General features: G+C 51.4%; 1 protein-coding gene across 1 annotated transcript; it reads left to right on the top strand.

The window, feature by feature from the left end:
- Positions 1-6,038: 6,038 nt before the first annotated feature.
- On the top strand, positions 6,039-17,609 carry SPINT1 (serine peptidase inhibitor, Kunitz type 1). Its single transcript, XM_054565137.1, is given in 11 exon segments — positions 6,039-6,143; positions 6,145-6,805; positions 13,206-13,333; positions 13,475-13,613; positions 13,704-13,874; positions 14,063-14,089; positions 14,427-14,552; positions 14,668-14,718; positions 15,440-15,610; positions 15,822-15,869; positions 16,301-17,609. Coding segments are annotated over 11 exon segments (1,845 nt in total). The 3' UTR covers positions 16,519-17,609.
- Positions 17,610-17,828: the final 219 nt, after the last annotated feature.

The raw sequence follows: 17,828 nt of genomic DNA, 5'->3' as shown, positions 1-17,828 counted from the left end.
AAAGGCAAATTTATCAACCTTGTCTCCAATTCCCTTTCCCCAGAGGCAACTGCTTAGGAAGCCATGTTTATCGTCAACGACCCTCCCCTGAATCACGTCCTTCCTGACACAGGGGAAACCCCGCAAACTTTTACCCAGGTGTCAGGGACTACTACTTCTAGACATCCTTGCATTTGAAAGGAAGGGTATTTTTGTTTGTTTAGTCCTGTGCAACAAAAATTTCTAAACTTTTTAAGAAAAGTTATAGAACACTTTGTTCTTCTCAGCTGTTCATTTAAAAAAAAAAAAAAACAAATGAAAATGGAAGTTTCTCTTCTGCCCTGGCTGGTGTGGTTCAGTGGATTGGGTGCCAGCCTGCGAACTGAAAGGTCACCGGTATGATTCTCTTTGAGGGCACATGGCTGAGTTGCAGGCTGGGTCCCCTGTTGGGGGCAGCAACTGACTGATGTTTCTCTTGCAAATTGACTTTTCTCTCCCTCTCTTTCTTCCTCCCTTCCTCTCTCTCTCAAAAAATATTCTACTTAATTCATCATCTTCTATGATTAAAAGAAAAAAATTCTTCAAAAAAGCCCCTTTTTGGGCTGCAGCAGTATCTGAATGGAAATGTCTCCTTTAAATAAAGACTAAACCAGTGACAACAGCCTCATCTTGAAAAATATTGCATAATTTCCCCGAAATTCTTTATTTAAAAAAAAAATCCTTTGTTTTGCATTATCAAGGCAATTAGTTGACTTTTACTTAGACTACTAAAACTAAAGTTTATTCTGTAAATATATTATCCTTCTGTTTCAGTTATTTTTGCCACATGACAAACCACTCTAAAATTTAAAGGCTAAAATAGACACGGCCATTTATTTGTTCACAAATTGCACCTTGGGCAGGATTTGGCAGATATAGCTGAGCTCTGCAGGCGACTAGATTGGGGCTAAGAATGTTTAATGCAGCTCCTCACCTGGGGTTGCTGTGAGATAGTTGGACCCTGATAGTCTCTCTTGCTCTCTTAGGGTGGCCTCACTCCTACAGGGTCAAACTTCTTTACATCACAATTGGTTCTAAGAGGAAAAATGGAGGCCACAATGTGGAGCCTTGAAAGTCAGGTGTTACCACCTCTGCTATGTCCTATTGGTCAAAGCAAGTTACTGATTCAAAGGGAAGGAAAAGACAGACACTCCCTCTTGGTGGGAGGAGCAGCCTGCACATACAGGAAGGTGAAGTCTGATCTACCATCTTTGGGGGCTGTATTTGTAGACAGTCCACCATCTGAGACAAGACACTCAATGGTCCTTTTCTAGTCTTGGTGTTAAGGCCTGAATATTCTCACCAAACCACCCACTCCTAGGAGCAGTGGTTGGTACCAGTGATATTGTTGACGGAAGAGACCTGGTTCTTCTTACGATGCATGTGAAGAATTACAGGTCAGCAAATCCGTTAGCATGCAATCAGGGTTTATTAGGGATCCATTCCCATGGAAGAGAATGGACCTAGTTAAGATGGGCCATGGCGGGTGGCAGTAAAAGGCATAGGTTCAGGGCAAAGCAGGGTGGCAGAAGTAAGGGCGGCTGGGGGCCGGGGTCTCTAGCTTGGGGTGGCCAGAGGCCAGGTGTCCTGAGGCCAGGTGGCCAGGAAACCAAGAGAGCAAGCCCTTCATTCTGAGAACTTATATAGTTGGTAGGAGGAGAGTGAAAAAGTTACATATTGATTGATGGGTAAATGTGGTGCCAGCTTTCCTGGAGGGGAGGTGACTACCCAAATTTAGGTATGCGTGGGAGTCTGTTAGCAAACTTAGGTATGCGTGGGAGTCTGTTAGCCCCAATCTTTATCTTGCTCCAGACTCCATTTGTTCATCTTGTTGTAAAAGATACATGACAGGAGGCAGTTAATTAAAGTTGGACCAGTTACCCAAAGTTACATATGGGCTACTGCTTTGGGCACCATGGATCCTCTCCCTCGCTTCAAGCCTTAGGGTGAAAGCACAATTTCAGGGCCTTCTTTCCCAGATAGTGAAACACTACATAGAATTTCAGCAACTTCCCTCCTCCTGTGCTAACACAGCATGTCCGCGTTGCCATGTTGGAACACATGGCAATATTATCGGACCAGGCTCAGGGCCGCTGAGTTAGTGGGTGAGACATGTCTCCTTTCATCTCCCTGCCTTGGTTTGTTATTCATTCTACCTAAGTGCTATAAGGCATTTCCTAGCATCCAGGATGCTAGCTGCTGGCTGGTAACAGCAGCGCAGTCTCAGAGTTCTTTCTGCGCTTTCTCCTGCCTCAGTATGGCAAATGGGAATGAAGGCTATAGCATAAACCCAGGCCTTCCTTTCTCCAAGTTCACAGAGGGACAGTGAGCCACATGGTCTAACAAAAGAGCTAATTCATCCAGACACCTGCGCCTGGACCTGCACTATAGGATTAGAAAACTTTAGCCCTGGCTGGTGTGGCTCAGTGGATTGAGTGCCAGCCTGCAAACCAAAGGGTCACTGGTTCAATTCCCAGTTGGGGCACATGCCTGGGTTGTGGGCCAGGTCCCCAGCAGGGGGTGCACGAGAGGCAACTACACATTGATGTTTCTCTCCCTCTCTTTCCCTTCCCCTCTCTCTAAAATAAATAAAATCATTTTAAAAAGAAAGAAAAAAAAACTATCATCTGGAAATGCTTTGTAGAAAGGTAGGTAAGAATCATAAAAAGGGCCCAAAGTTGGCAGTCAAGAGACCTTAAATCTGGACTGGCCTCTGTCGCATACTAGCTATATGTCTCTGAACAAATCAAGGACAAAGCTCTGGGCCTCTGTTTCCTATATGTAAGGGGAAAGCCTTTAACTAAGGCCACCCACAGTGCAATCGCTCTCTGCTGCTCCACAAACAAACGTCATGAATCCATGCAGGTAACAGCTGGCTCTGCACACTGTCAGAGAGGCTCCTGGGGGTCACTGAGGGTCTGAATAGGTGAAAGGCAGATGGAGGCAGGGCTGGAGGAGAGAATCCTATGCAGTGTGCAGGATGGCAGGAGTCCGTCTGGAAGTCGGCACAGAGCCCAGAGCAAGGGCAGCAATTTCAATAGATAAGCAGGGACAGATGTGAGCGATTACCAGGGAAGACTGCCAGGACCCAGGGCCTGGCTGGATATTTGCAAGGAAAGCCCAAGGAAAGGCAGGGGGCACAGATAACTCCTACATCACTGGGACACTGAGGCCAGGAGAAAATGTGGAGAGAAGAGCAATTTAGGGTTAAATACGAGGAATGTGGACGTTGTCATGATGTATTTCTCTCTTTATTATGGAAGCAGTCCGTGTTCACTAAAGGGAACTTGGAAAATAATTTAAAAACTAAAAAGAAAAGCTAACCCCATATTTCCACCGTTCAAATGCCATCACTTTCACCTCTTTGTTGGGCTCTCTTTTTTTCCCTCATGTGTAGTTTTTCTTTTCAGTATGTCAGAAGCAGCTTACATTCGTGGAAAAAACGTAGTTTTTCCCTTTGTTTATTTTTTATTTATTCACTTGAGAAGAAGGGGTAGAGGGAGAGAAACATCACTTTTTTGTCCCACTCATTTGTGCATTCATTGACTATTTCTTGTATGTGCCCTGACCAGGGATGGAAGCCACAGCCTCCGCGTGTTGGGATGCTGCTCCAGTGAACTGAGCAGGCCAGCCAGGCCTGAAAGTGTAGTTTTTGATGTCAGAGAAATGGGATAAAATGATGGCTTTGTCACTTTTTCAGGTAACACTTGTTGAGCACTCACAGTGTCACATGTTTTCTCTGTATTCATTTAATACAGAGAGATTCATTTAATCCTCGCGAAGTCCTATTTTGTAAACAAGGAGAATAAGTCACTGAGAGGCTAAGAAACTTACCTAAGGCACACCACTAGGAAATGGCAGAAAAGAGAATTAAACCAAGGACACTGAGCATGAAGTGCACAAGCTCAACCCCGATACAGGCTTGCGTCCCACTCTTCATATGTGACCTTGATAAAGCTAGTAAACTTCTCTGAAAGTGGAAACTATTCTCAAGAGTTGTCTGAGCATTAGCAATTATATATGTCAAGTCTCTCAACTAATGGCAGCTGCTCACCACTTGAAAATGAGTTTTTGTTTCGGTGAGGTTGAATCTGAGGTGAGGGTGGAACTTCCAACTGAATTCAGAATTGCAAATGCCGAAAAGCCACTGAAGCAATGGCATTGGCCTGCTGGGATATCAGTCCCCGCTCTGTCACCTAACTGCCACATGACTTGACAAGTTAGTTCACCTGCCTGAGAATGCTCATCTGTAAAACAAGGATAAAAATAGTACCTACTTTCTTGGTTTGTTTGAGTATATGGGGTAATATGTAGGTAGTGCTGAGAAACAGGATTTGGCCCCCGTCAGTGCCTGGCAAAAGTAGGTTTCTCTGGTAATGGTATGTACAATGGATATAATAATAAATCTGTGGGAATCTAATATTACTATAAGGTAATAGTCTCCTGTGTTAGGACTCTCATATGTATAATGTATTGGGGGAGGCAGGAATCAAATCGCAAAACCCTTTCTTCCCAGTAACTGCACAATCATTTACTTCATTCCCAGCATATCATTTATCATCATGGATTGCCCTGTGTCTACCACTATGCCAGGGACTCTGGAAAAAACTCAGAAAATCCAGAGAAAGGGAGACAGACCCCAGATTTTCTCCCATGATGTGGGCAGCAGAGAGGTGTTGCAGTGCAGCCAGAAAAACGACCAAATGGTTGGCTACAAGACCTAGTAGGTAAAGCTGTACTAGATAAATTAGGAAGAATGTTCCCATGGTGGTGCGAGTGTTAAGTCATCATGAAAAGGTGTGGAATCTCTTTTTGGGGGAGAGCATTAACAGGACCAGTCTTGCTCTGTAAGGAATGAGTGTGAAGAGGGGTTCTTCATTCAGGAAAAGCAATGAATAAGGCTTCAAGGAATCCATGGCTCTGTGAAGGTCATTAACTCAGCTGCTTTGGTGAGCTAGAATCTCTAGCTTCCAAAGACGGCATTTCACTGGAAGAGAGTGGCAGCTCTAGACCCGGCGCACCCCCTTAGTGGTTGAAGAGAAGGAACCTGCGGCCCAGGGGAGGGAGCAGCAGACCCAAGAGCGCTAACCGGGACTCAGCTCTGCCAGACTCCAAAGTACGTAAACGAGGAAACGTTAGTACAAGTCGAGAAAGGGCGTCGAACAACTGGTGCCACTGCGGACAAGCCGAGAGGCCCAGCAGCGGGAGGAAGTCTCCTGTTTCTCACTCTTGCAGAAAGGAGGGCTTCCCGGGTGGTGATACTGGCGAGAGTGGTGATAGAGGTGCAGGCACCCGGATTCCGGCTGTCGTAGGTGCAGCCGCACAGCTTCTGGGGACCTCTTACGGCCACGAGACGGAAACTAGTTCTCGAGGGCTGACGACTACGGCCAAGTCCTTTGCATCGGACTTTCCCCATCTCCACCCCTGGCCCCTTTACAAGCGCCTCGGGCCCGAGGCTAAGCATGCTGGCTCTGACCCGAAAGGGAGACCGAAGCAACCTCCCCAGGGCGCCCGATGCTCAAGTTCCTGTCCCCTTTCACTGGAGCGTTCTGAGGTGTCTGGACTTTGAGGGATCCGGGTGCTGTCCTGGGGCGCGGGCTCCCCCGCGAGCTGCACTCGGTGGAGTCGGCGCAGAGCAGCCTCCAGGGGCGTGGCCGGGGGCAGGGCGTCCGGGGCCTCTTCTTCCCCTCTGGGGACCAGACTGCGGGGGAGGAGTCGGGGATCCTGGGGCCGCGGGGCAGTTGCTGCGGAAGCTCGGCTTGGAAGCGCCGACCCAAGCGCCAGGGGCGTGGGCCGGGCCGGCGCGCTGGGGTTAATGTCCGCCCCGCCCCGGTCGCGCTGACTCAGTTTCACCAGAAACTAGGGGGTGGAGAGGGCCTATCAGCCGCACACCCCTCACCTGGGCGGAAACGGCTGCCGGGGCCGCGCAGGAAGCCGGGACCGGAACCTCGACAGCCCCGGCCCCACCCCACTCACCTGCGCAGGTAACCGGGGCCCCGGAGGTGGAGCGGGCTCCGAGTATGTTTGGCCCTTTGTTCTGCACTCGTCCGTGTGTCCGGGTACGTGACCTCATTAGCAGTCCCTCGGGCCGTGGGTCTGGCGGCCGGGTCTCCTAGGGTGCTCCGTGCTCCCCAGTCCTCCCCTGCACTTCCTCTGGGCCGGCCCGCCCCCCTTGAAGTCTCCCCGGCTGATCCGGTTCCCCGGCTGATCCAGTGTGCCTCCTCCTCTGTCTCCTCCTCTCTCTCAGGCCGCAAGCACCGTCGGAGCCCAGAGGCCAGCACTGTGAAGGTGACCGCCCTGGGCAGGAGGGCGAGGGCCCCTGTGAGGACGATGGCTGGCCCTCCCCTGTCCAAGGCCCGCATCCCCGCAGTCACCTTATGGCTCCTGTGTGCGCTCTGCCTCCCCGGCACCGAGGCCGGGCCGGCGCCCACGCCCCCCGCGGAGCCCGAGGGAGCCGCCTGCCTGGACCGCTTTACCCCCGGGGTACCCGCTTTTGTGCTTGACACCGATGCCTCGATCAGCAACGGGGCCACCTTCCTGGGCTCTCCCACCGTGCGCCGCGGCCGGGACTGCGTGCGCGCCTGCTGCACCACCCAGAACTGCAACCTGGCGCTGGTGGAGCGGCAGCCCACCGGCGAGGAGGACGCCGTAGCCTCCTGCTTCCTCATCAACTGCCTCTACGGGCAGAACTTTGTGTGCAAGTTTGCGCCCAGGGAGGGCTTTGTCAACTACCTCACAAGAGAGGTTTACCGTTCCTACCGCGAGCTGCGGACCCACGGCTTTGGAGGTAAGACGGTGGTTCGAGGATTGGGTGGATTTGGGCAGACTCAGAAAAGGGACTGGCTATGGAGTCGGAAGAGTCGAGCTTCATAAAGAGGGTTTAAGAGTCCCACTCTACTCCGACTCCTCCTTAGAAGTAGACAGTGTAAACCGCAAATGACAGACAGTCTAGGTGAGGGAGGAGGGGTGACATCCTGAAGTCGACTTGCTCCTGAATTCAGGGTGCTGTTGAGTGGGCTGGGGCTCAGGGATGTGTGTATGAGGCAGAGGAGGCAGCTTCTCTGGATTCCCGATTTCCGGCCCTGATAAGCTGAGTCAGGGAATGAGCTGTCTGGAGGCTGCCCTTGACTAGCAGGTACCCCCTGGGCCAGTCACCCGCCCTAGCCAAGATGGTTTGAGGCACCTTGAGGCCCTGTCAAGTGAGCCTGGTGGAGTGCCTCTTCCTCCACTGATGGACTTGGGACTGGTTAGCATCTCTGCACCCCTCCCCCCACCTATTGGCCTTCTGTGGTCTGGGGAAAGCTGCCAGACTGCAGAGACTAGAGAACAAGTGCAGTCTGGGGTTGACCCAAAGGGGGAGGTGTTGTGGGCACAGTAGCCAGAGGCCCAGGGGTGGGGATAAGAAGGATTGTTGGGTGAGTCAGTTCACCAGTATGTATACCTGGTAGGGGAGGGATGTCAGCTGTCCAGACAGGTGTGTGTGTTTGTGTGAGCGAGTGAGCCAGGCAGATCGCTCTCTCCCCTCTTAGGATCTGGTAGCCACGCTGTCTGCTCACCTTGTTTACCTCCGAGGATGTGGGCAAAGTGGGGGCCAGGGCTCCTCCTCTTTCCTCCTGGGACTGAGCAATTAGCTGGGATCAGGGCTCCTCCAGAGACCTTCATTCCCCATTCTCTCCACCTGCTGTTTGGCCAGGTGGGGCTCCAGGGCAGGGATGGGTCACAACTGATAACCTCGGTTCTCGCTTCGCAGCTCTCTGATTGCTGTGCCATTCCACCTCTCACCGAGGCCTCATCATAACCGACTCTGCAAAGGGTGCTATTAGTAGTCATCCCACTTTTCAATTAGGAAACTGACTCCCATGTTGCATAAATGGTAGACCTGGGACTCAACCCTAGGCAGGACCTCCAAAAGTCCTGTGCTGTTTTTCACACAAGAACACCTTTTTGGAAGAAACCTGTCTCTGAGCCAGAGACTGGGGAGCCTAAGGGCCAGGACTGGGCTGGGGCAGAGTCTGGGGTTGGTCTCATTTCTGGAAAGTGGAGAAGGGACCATCCTCTCCAGCCCTTTTCTGGTCTAGTCTCTCTCCCGAGTTAAGGGCCCATTCTTTGCCCTTTTCCTTCAAGGAGCTCTCCTTGGGTGACTGGGATGGGGATTCCAGGAGGGGGCAACATCTCTGGGCCAGACTGGGCCACTGAATCCCACTGGGCCTGAGCCTGTTCCACAGGGAGTAGCAGAAGGTGTAGGTGGTGATGACTCTAACTGACTTGCGTCCCACTCCTGGCCAGCGTCTGAAACTCCAGAATCTGGTCAGGGAGCTGAGCTGGATGGGCCACATGATCTTGGAACCAGCTTTCCTCACTGGAAATCTTCCCACCCCCAGACTGGCCTGTTTAGCGCAAGACAGGACGGAGTGGGGATTTCCTGGGCACTCAGGAAGCTGGGTAGGGCTTGGACTGAGTGTGAGCTGCAGGCCATTTTCAGGGAGCCACAGTGCTTTGGGGAGTGGAGGAAGCTGTGTGGTGTCAAGGAACCTATTCTCAGCTGAGTCCAGCTAGCACGGCTGGAGGTGGGTAAGAGCAGGAGAAAGCCATTATGTCAGGCAAGGTGAGCAGGTGTTTAGGGCTTCTAAACCTTTGATTCTTGTATAAGGTAGAGAAATCCTTCCCAGGGTGGGTGGGTTGGTCCTCCTTTCCCCGCCTGTAGCCAGGCCAGTTCAGTCCAGATTCCTGTGGGCTCCAGAGCACCTTGCTCCTTCCTCTTTTCTACCTTCTCCCCCTTTCCGTTGGAGGAGTGGCTTAGGAGGTGGAGTCTCCGTTTGCCTGGATATGTCCTGGGCCTGGCGGCTGGGGGAGGGGCTGGCTTTATTACCACTCTGGCCCTTTGCTCTCTTGGGGGTGGGAAGAAGGGAGTGGTAGGACAGGTCATCTGCCCCTTGCTCCTGAGCACTGGGACTTGGAGATGACCAGGGTTGACCAGCTGTGTGGAGGTGGACATTGCTAATTTGGCCCAAAGTCTGACACATCACTCTGCCTGCCACTTCCACCTTAGGTGTCTGTCGGGCTAGCCTCTCCGGTAGACTGCCAAGTAGTCTGTTTTCTTTCCCCTTTCAGATAGCTGATTAGTTTCTGTAAAATGCAAGGAGGGAGGAGTGGGCTTCTTGCAGCTCACTGCCCCTTTTGCTTTGAGTCTCAGAGGTCACCTCAGGGCTGGCCCCTGTTGGCCCTCTCCTGATCTCCAGCCAAACTACTGGTGTGGGGTGGGGGGAGGGGAGCTGTTCCAGACAAACACTTTCCTTTCCTACTCTCCTGGTTTTATTTCCCCTCAGCCCCTGGAAACTGGAGTTCCTTTTCTCACTCTTGTGGACCTTGGCCCAATTTGACATGTTTCTCTATGTAAGCTCTCCCCTCCCATCCATTTGCTGACCCTGTGTGTCCTGATCTTCTCACCTCTGTCTGTGACCACCATCTGTGAGTCCCCATTGAATCTGCTTTCTCTACCTTATCAAAAAGGAATCCCTGTGACTCAGCCTTCAGCCAGCTGTTCTTATATTTTTGCTTTCTCTTCTTCCTTTGAACTCCCTCTTACATTGAATGTGCCCTCTGTGGAGCCTCTGTAAAGGGAAGTATGGAAATATCCATCAGAACTGTAAATGCATATTACCCACAGCACAATACCATGTGTAGGAATTCATTTTGTGGCTCTACTTATATGTGTGTAGAACAACTTACCAGCCAGCTGTTCACTGTAGCATTGTTTAAAAGAGCAAAGAATGGGAAAGATCATGATGTCTGCCAACACATCCTATAGTTGGATACTGTGGTTATATTTTAGCAATAACAATAAACCCTGAGGCAGCATGGTTTAGTTGCTAGAAAAGAAGGGAGGAAAGGAGGGAAAACTAAATCAAGAGGAAACTAGTGGACTAATTAAATAAGTTGTAAATTATGATGTATTTATACAATGAGTAATATGCAACCAAAAAAGAAAAAGAAACTTTTTTATGTTGCTATGGAATTATTCTCAAGATATATGAGAAAAACAAGAAGAACTTGTATGCTTGTGTGTTCAGTACTATCTCTATTGACACACACACACACACACACACACACACACGTGCGCGCGCGCAACTAAGAGCAGATGCCTCCGGAAAGGGGAACCTGTGGGTTAAGGAGAAGAGGGAGCTTAATTCTCACTACCCTTTTGTACTTTTTGAATTTTACATCATGTGCGTGTATTACCTAAATTAAAAACAAAAACCCCATTGGTAAAAGTAGTCAAAATTACACCTCTAAATGGAAGGGTGGCCTGCAGCATGGTGTTTTGGAGAGAGAATGAGCTATGGAGTCAGAGTAGGGTTCAAATCCCCATGTTGCCGTATAGAAACGGAGGGACCTTGGGCAAGTCATTTAACCTCTCTGGTGCCAGTGTCCTCCTCTGGAAAGGGGGATGAGACACAGTGGTGGCAGGATATTTAGGAAGATGGGTGAGATAGATCAGGGGTGAGCAAACTTTCTATAAAGTTTCAAATAGTAAATAATTTTAGGCTTTGTGGACCATACAGTCTCTGTTGCAGCTATTCAGTTCTGCTGTTGTAAGGTGAAAACAGCCATCCACAATATGTGACTGAATAGGAGAGGCTGGTTTGGACACAAATTTGAATTGTATGTACTTTTCACATGTCACAAAATATTCTTTCGGTTGATTTTTTTTCCAACCATTTGAAACTATACTAGGTGGTGGGCTGGATTTGGCCTGCAGGCCTCGTTTGCCTACCCATGGTGTAGATGATGAGGGTAAAGTACACAGTATGGTGCTGCATATATATCCAACAAGTGGTAATTTTGTTAATAATTATGACTCCAGCCCCAGCTGGTGTGGTTCAGCGGCTTGAGCACTGGCCTGCGATCTGAAAGGTCGCAGATTCAATTCTTGGTCAGGGCACATGCCTGGGTTGTGGGCCAGGTCCCCCATCAGGAGGGTGTATGAGAGGCAACCGGTTGGTTGATGTCTCTCTCATACATCAAAGTTTCTTTCCCTCTCATTCTCCCTCCTTTCCTCTCTCTCTAAAAATAAAGAAATAAAATCTAAAAAAATATATATATATATAGCAACTCCAGATGTGTTTCCAACCCTGTCCTCTCTGGAGCTCCCACTGTATTCCTCCACTCTGGATGGTCTTACCTCCCTCAAATTTAAATTCTCTGTGACTGAACCCACACATTCCGTCTATGTCTGGTTTCCCTTCTGCCTGTTGGCCTCCTCTTCCTCCCAAGTTCCCAGCACCCTTCAGGCACGGACGCCTGAAGCCTGAAGCGTCTGCCCAGTATCGTTGCTAACATCCTCCTTTCCATTCCCTTAGCTGTCCCTTAATTCAGACCACTCCCGTCTCATCTGCCCTGACCCACTGCACTGGTCCACTCGTCAGCCTCCTTGTTCTGTAGAAATCATTCCAAACAGATGGTGAACATCTGTTGCCTGGAGCTCAGGAGTGTCCCTGCCACCCAGGCCCTTGACCCCTGCCTTAGCACTCCTGGACTTCAATCGTGCATCTAGAAGGTCAATGTCTGCTGCAGCCCAGGGCTTCTAGGACTCTGCAGCACTTCTCACGGCCAGTGTGCGCCCTTCCTGTACCACCGGTTGTTAAACATTTGGATGTCACTCCTGCTGTGTCCACATGCCCTGGCCCAGCACTCAGCGCACTTCGAGGTCTCTCCAGGCCAGCTGGTCTCCATAATGTCACCACATCAGCCTTGAAAATCCCCAACTCCTTGCTTTGGCTCTTCATGTTTTCTGTTGTCATCAACAACACAACTTATTCTTTCCTACATCCAAACAAATAAAAACAAAAATAAAAAAATAAAAAAATAGTTTCTCGCTCTCCAGAAAAATCTCCCCTTATTCTTCTAGTCTTTCAGAGGCTCTCCCTTCTCTGAATGTCCATCACTTTCCTGTCCTGTGCACACAGTGCGTATCACTTCAGTCCGTTGGCTCTCTTCTCCCATGTTGCTTCAGGTTGTTGGGTCTTATCTGCATAACTGGACTAGAGTCCCCTCAAGGACAGTACTGATTTCCTATGGCTGCTGTAACAAATGGTTACAAACTGAGAGGCTGAAACAACAGAAATGTATAGCCTCACAGTTGTGGAAGTCGGAAGTCCAAGATCAAGGTGTTAGCCTGGCTACACTCCCTCTGACAGCCCTAGCAGAGAATCCATCTTTGCATCTTCCAGTTTCTGGTGCCACCAGGGCTTCCTATGTTTATGGCTGCTCACTCCAGTCTCTGCCTCTGTCTTCACACAGCCTTTTTCCCCTTTACTCTGTTCTTCTCTTCTGTCTTTTATAAAGATATTTGTCATTGGATATAGCTAATCCAGGGTGACCTCATGTGGAAATGCTTAACTTGATGACTTCCGCAAAGTCCCTTTTTTCAAACAGGTTCACATGCATGAGGTCTGGAGGTTAGACATGGACATATGTTTTGGGGGACCGCCATTCAACCCACTGCAGGCAGGACTCCTTCTCGGTGCTTGTTTTTCTCTCCAGCCCCTAACCAGAGACTGAGGGAAGCCTCAGGCAGAGGCGCAATCAGATTGAGGGAGGGCGTGGTTGGCTTGGGCCTTCTCAGAACCGCGGGCAGTCTGTCAGAGGTGGCAGGGGCACCCTCTTCCTGTGGCCACTCACCCTAGGACACCGAGACTTGCCACATTGCTGCCTGGGGGTTCTGTGCTTAGGTCTCTATCAGCAGCAGTTGGGCAGCAGAGAGAGAGAGGGGTATGGGTATTAATTCCACATTTACTTATTTGGCTTTTCAAAAATATTATTACTTTAATTTCTTTAAACAATTAGCACAAGACCTACTCCTACTTATTGTAGAAGACAGGAATAAACTTCCCCCATACACACACACACACACACACACACACCCCTAAATTGAATCAGATGGCACATGATATATAGTAATTTTTTTCAGAAAGTGAGTCTTACAACATAAAAAGGTCTTTAATATACCAAAGACATAATATATATAAATAGGGATCAAGAAGATGATTTAGTTGTGGGTTCCCACCTGTGGCCCATGCTGGCTGCGGAGTCCTGGATTGGTCTCGGCGGGGCTCATATAGCGCCCCGCCCCCAGGAGAGATCTGGTCCATTCAGCCAGAGTTGACCTCACCTCATCTTCCCCACAGGGTCCGGGTTCACCATGCTCTGGGCAGGCATAGACTTGAAGGTACAACCCCAGGAACCTCTGGTGCTGAAGGGTGTGGAGAATACAGATTGGCGCCTACTGCAGGGTGACCCGGATGTCAGGGTGGAGGTGAGACGCTGGTCTGGCTCCCTGACCCCAGCTCTCCAGGGCCCCGCTCTGTCCTCTCTGGGGGATTGTGTGTCTGGGAGGGCCTGGGATAGTTCAATGGGCATCAGGGAATCCCAGCCTAATAGCCACTCCTATGCACAGAGGAACAATTTGGACCAGGTGGAGTTATGGGGACTCAAGGAAGGCACCTACCTGTTCCAGCTGACCTTGGCCAACTCAAACCAGCCAGAGAACATGGCCAACATCACAGTCACTGTTCTTTCCACCAAGCAGACAGAAGGTGAGGGCGGGGTGGGGAGGCCGCATCTGGAGCCACCCCACTCTGTTGATTGGCCCTGGAGGCCCCCCTCACAATTTTTCCTCCCCATAGAATATTGCCTCGTAACCAAAAAGGTGGGCCGCTGCCGTGGTTCCTTCCCCCGCTGGTATTACGACCCAGGAGAACAGATGTGCAAGAGTTTCGTTTATGGAGGTTGCTCGGGCAACAAGAACAATTACCTTCGGGAGGAAGAGTGCAAGCTAGCTTGCCTCGATGTGCAAGGTGGGCCTTTGCGCGGCAGCTTTGGGGCTCCAGTGAACTTTCCCTCAGGGTGAGTGGTTTCTCTTCACCAGTCAGGGAGGCGGGCACGAGAGCCCCTAATTCCCAGGCCCCGTGCCCCTCCCCCACCAGCTCATCCCCACTGGGGCCTGGCTCTGTCTCCTCTCACTTCTCTGTTTTCTCTTTCCTAGGTCCCTCCAAGGAAAGGCATCACACAGGTGGGCTTTGCTTCGTTTCCTATTCCCCTCACCCCTACCACATCTGCAGCCCAGGTCACGTCCATGCCCTTGACCAAGCTGCTTTTGCCCAAGCCATTCCTGCCCTCGTGGTATGCGGAAGGACCACAAGCACCCCGCCCCTTACAGCCTAGCATCCGCCTCTCAGGATCTGCCCAGTTCGTGTGTAGAAGGGTTCCTGTGGGATAGGTGGGGAAAGGGGGGACGCGTCATGATGCTACGCTGGGGTGGAGAGGGCCAGGGAGATGATGGCCCATCGGTAGCCGCTGGCCTCTGCTGGAGCATGACCTTGCCCCCGACCCATTTCGTTCCCATCCAGAGTGCTCTGGAACCTGCCACCCCACTGAGTTCCACTGCAGCGATGGCTGCTGCATCGACAGCTTTTTGGAGTGTGACGGCACTCCTGACTGCTCTGATGCCTCCGACGAGGCCACATGTGAAAAATGTGAGGCCTGGGGGATGGAGGGGCGGTGGGCAGCGGAGGGGGAGGTCCTGACCATTCACCCTGCACCCCTGGGAGTCTGCTGTTGGGCTGTGCTTCTGATATTTCATCTTTGCAGACACCAGAGGCTTTGAAGAGCTCCAGAACTTCCATTTCCCCAGTGACAAAGGTGAGATTCCCCATAGGTCCTCTCGGTGAGGGCAAATGCTGGCCCTGCCGTCCTCCCTCACTCGGTCTGCGTGCCGATAGGGGCTGCTGCGTGTGCCAGGGTGTGGGCAGAAAGAGCCAGCATGGGCTCCCAGCTTTTGTCTTGGGCTGTTTCCCAAGCATAGTGACACCTTCAGAAATTTAGCCATGCCCACGTATCACCGAGATGGCATTTACTTAATTTTTTTTTATTAATCGATGATTCTTTTAATTTAATGTGTTAAGAAGGAAATTTCACATCACTGCTAGGAATGGAAATTCACCATTATGTGCCACAACTTGAGGTTGACTATTAAAACAAATATAATAAAAAAATGTTAACAAATTTTAGCCTGACATGGGTGCTTGCCAATGCTTAGACCCTGAGCTGCTCTTGTTTAACGATAGATCATCCAGTGCAGGAGAGAAAACTGAGACTATGACACAATCAGAAAAGCTGAGAGAAGACTGAAAAAGAAATAGTTATGTGAGTCAGGGTAGTTTACCTCTGTGCCCAAGATTACTGCTTCTGGCGACACTGCAGATGAGCCAGGTGTTTCTGGGGCCCCTGAGGCCTCCCTGAACCATAGCCTTCCTCCGCACGATGCGGGTCAGGAGGTGGCGGGCAGCCACCAAGGGGGCCTGGGAGATCATAGATGGTAGCATGGACTTTCTCACTCCTTTGCCCACTCCTCACCCTCCAGGGCACTGCGTGGACATGCCAGACACGGGCATCTGCAAGGAGAGCATCCCTCGCTGGTACTACAACCCCTTCACTGAACACTGTGCCCGCTTTACCTATGGCGGTTGTTATGGAAACAAGAACAACTTTGAAGAGGAGCAGCAGTGTCTTGAGTCCTGTCGTGGCATCTCCAGTGAGCAGAGCATTGGTGGGGTGGAAGCTGGGAAGGGGGAAAGCTTCGCTAGAGCTCCCTGTTCTGTCCCAAAGCCTGGGCTGGTCACACCGAGTCCTCAGAGCGCCTGAAATGGGGGTGGGAGAGGATGGCAGTGGGGACTCTCAGTCACTGGGAAGCAGCTGAGTGTCATCCCTTAATACCGAATTGTCTCTCCCCTGTCATTTTGTAGAGAAGGACGTGTTTGGTCTGCGGCGGGAAAGCCCCATTCCCAGCGCAGGTAAGCCCTGGTCTGCCGTGTTACCGATGAGTTGTGTCAACTCAACAATGAACTCCGCACAGTTGGTTGTGGCTGCCTTAACCTGTGTTGAGAAGGATCCTGAGGTTGGCTAGAGGACAGAGTGTCACAAGCAGTAGTGACACCTGTCGTGACAGGGGAGGGAAGCCCAGTAGAGTGCGTGCTAAATGTTTGCCGTCAGTCCCAGGCCTTTCCCCAAGCTCCCTGCAAGTAGAGCAACCTGCAGCCGAGGCCGGAGGCCCATCGGGATCTGTCCCATTGAGCTCCCAATAGGGCCGTTCAGCTGCTCATGGGCTGGTGGCCCTTCCACATTTGGCATCCATTTGACTTGATCTTTTCAATACAGAGTCAGGGCTGGGTATTAGAACTGAGCAGGCCCCGGGAGCTCTTCATTCTACCCTTTCTGCCCCCAGGCTCCGTGGAGACGACCATTGCAGTGTTCCTGATTGTCTGTATCGTGGTGGTGGTGGCCATCCTGGGGTACTGCTTCCTCAAGAACCAGAGAAAAGGCTTCCACAGATACCGCCACGGCCACCGCCACCCCCCGCCCTCTACCCCTGCCAGCTCCACGGTCTCCACCACTGAGGACACAGAGCACTTGGTCTATGACCACACCACCCGACCTCTCTGAGCCCGGGGCTGCCTTGGCCTTTTGGCCTAGGGCTCTCATGGGCTCTTGCCAACTCTCACCTGGCCCTGCTTCCTCCTTACCAAGAAGGAGGCCTGGACCGGGAAAGATTTTGGGGCCAGACCCCTCCTGCCTGTTTCCCAGGCCTCTCTGCCTCAGAGGCCAGGGCTCTAGCCCCTCTCAGAGATGTCTCAGCTAAGCTCGGGCCACTTGTTCCTGAGAAAACTCTAGTGTCTGAGAGGAGCAGAAAACCTTTGAGCCAGGAGTTCTACATATAGATGGCCCTGCCTTGCCTAGGATTTAAGAGGAAGTTGGAGGTTTGTTTCCTGTTCAGAGCTGCTGCCCTGCACCGTGCGGTTGGGAAGGGGCCTGAGCAGTGTCAGAAGCTGGAGGCCCACCCCTGTCCTCCAGAGCCACCCCTCCTGCTCTGCACAGCCCAGAGCTGGGGTAAGGAGCTCCCTATATATTTTGTGCTGTACAGAGTTGCTTATTGTTTATTTAATACTGTGGGGGTAGGTGAGAGATCGATGGACAGTGGTTGTCTGGCCTCTGCTGCTTCCTGTCCTTCTCCCGAGAACAAGCCCCAGCTTGGCCTGACCTAGCACATGGAGCCAGAGCTGCTGTATCCTCCCAGCCCTCCCCAGGGCTCCCTCGGACACCGCACCCCTGCCAGCTCCCCCGCTTCCCATAGGCCCCAGTCCACCCACAGTGTAATAAAATGGTTTGTTCTGTGAGGCTTCCGCCTCTGCTCTGTGGGCCAGGAGAGGGACCCAGCTCAGCTTCTGGGGGGAGATGTGACTGCCCAGTCCAACCGGTTCAGGCTTTGGCCACCCTGTTTAGCAGGTTTTCCCACCCTTCCCGAAACTGCCTCAGCCCCTGAGGGTGGAGAGAAGTGCCAAGTTTGACCACCAGAGGGGAGGGGTAGGAGGGCCACGGGAGTAGGGGGCCCAGGGAAGCTGCAGTGCTGCTCTGTCGTATGTCTTTGTCGCTGGAGCAAGTCTTCACTACAGTGTGTAGTTGAAGACAGGAAGTGTGGGCACGCAGACTTGAGCCCTGGTTCTTGTCTTCACTCCCTTTGGTGTGGGGTCTAGGGACAGGGGTCCTATCTCGCCCAGGTCACCACCGTCCCCTTCCCACCCACAGAAGCATTGGCTTCCCAGGAGTGCAGCTGCTCCCCAGACACTGTGCTCCTACCCAGAAGCCTTTAATTGAGGTACTCCATTCCCCCTCACACCCCTCTCTGTGTTTGAACCACCTCTTGGTGCAAAAAAAACAAAAACAAATACATGCTTTTATTTCTTTTCTTCATTTAG

The sequence above is a fragment of the Pteronotus mesoamericanus genome, unplaced genomic scaffold, assembly GCF_021234165.1.
Source record: "Pteronotus mesoamericanus isolate MK-2021 breed Mesoamerican mustached bat unplaced genomic scaffold, CSHL_Meso_final contig_164, whole genome shotgun sequence".
In the NCBI taxonomy this organism is placed as follows: Eukaryota; Metazoa; Chordata; class Mammalia; order Chiroptera; family Mormoopidae; genus Pteronotus; species Pteronotus mesoamericanus.
Note: the sequence above shows the minus strand (reverse complement) of the source record. Positions and strands in the feature narration are given on the sequence as shown.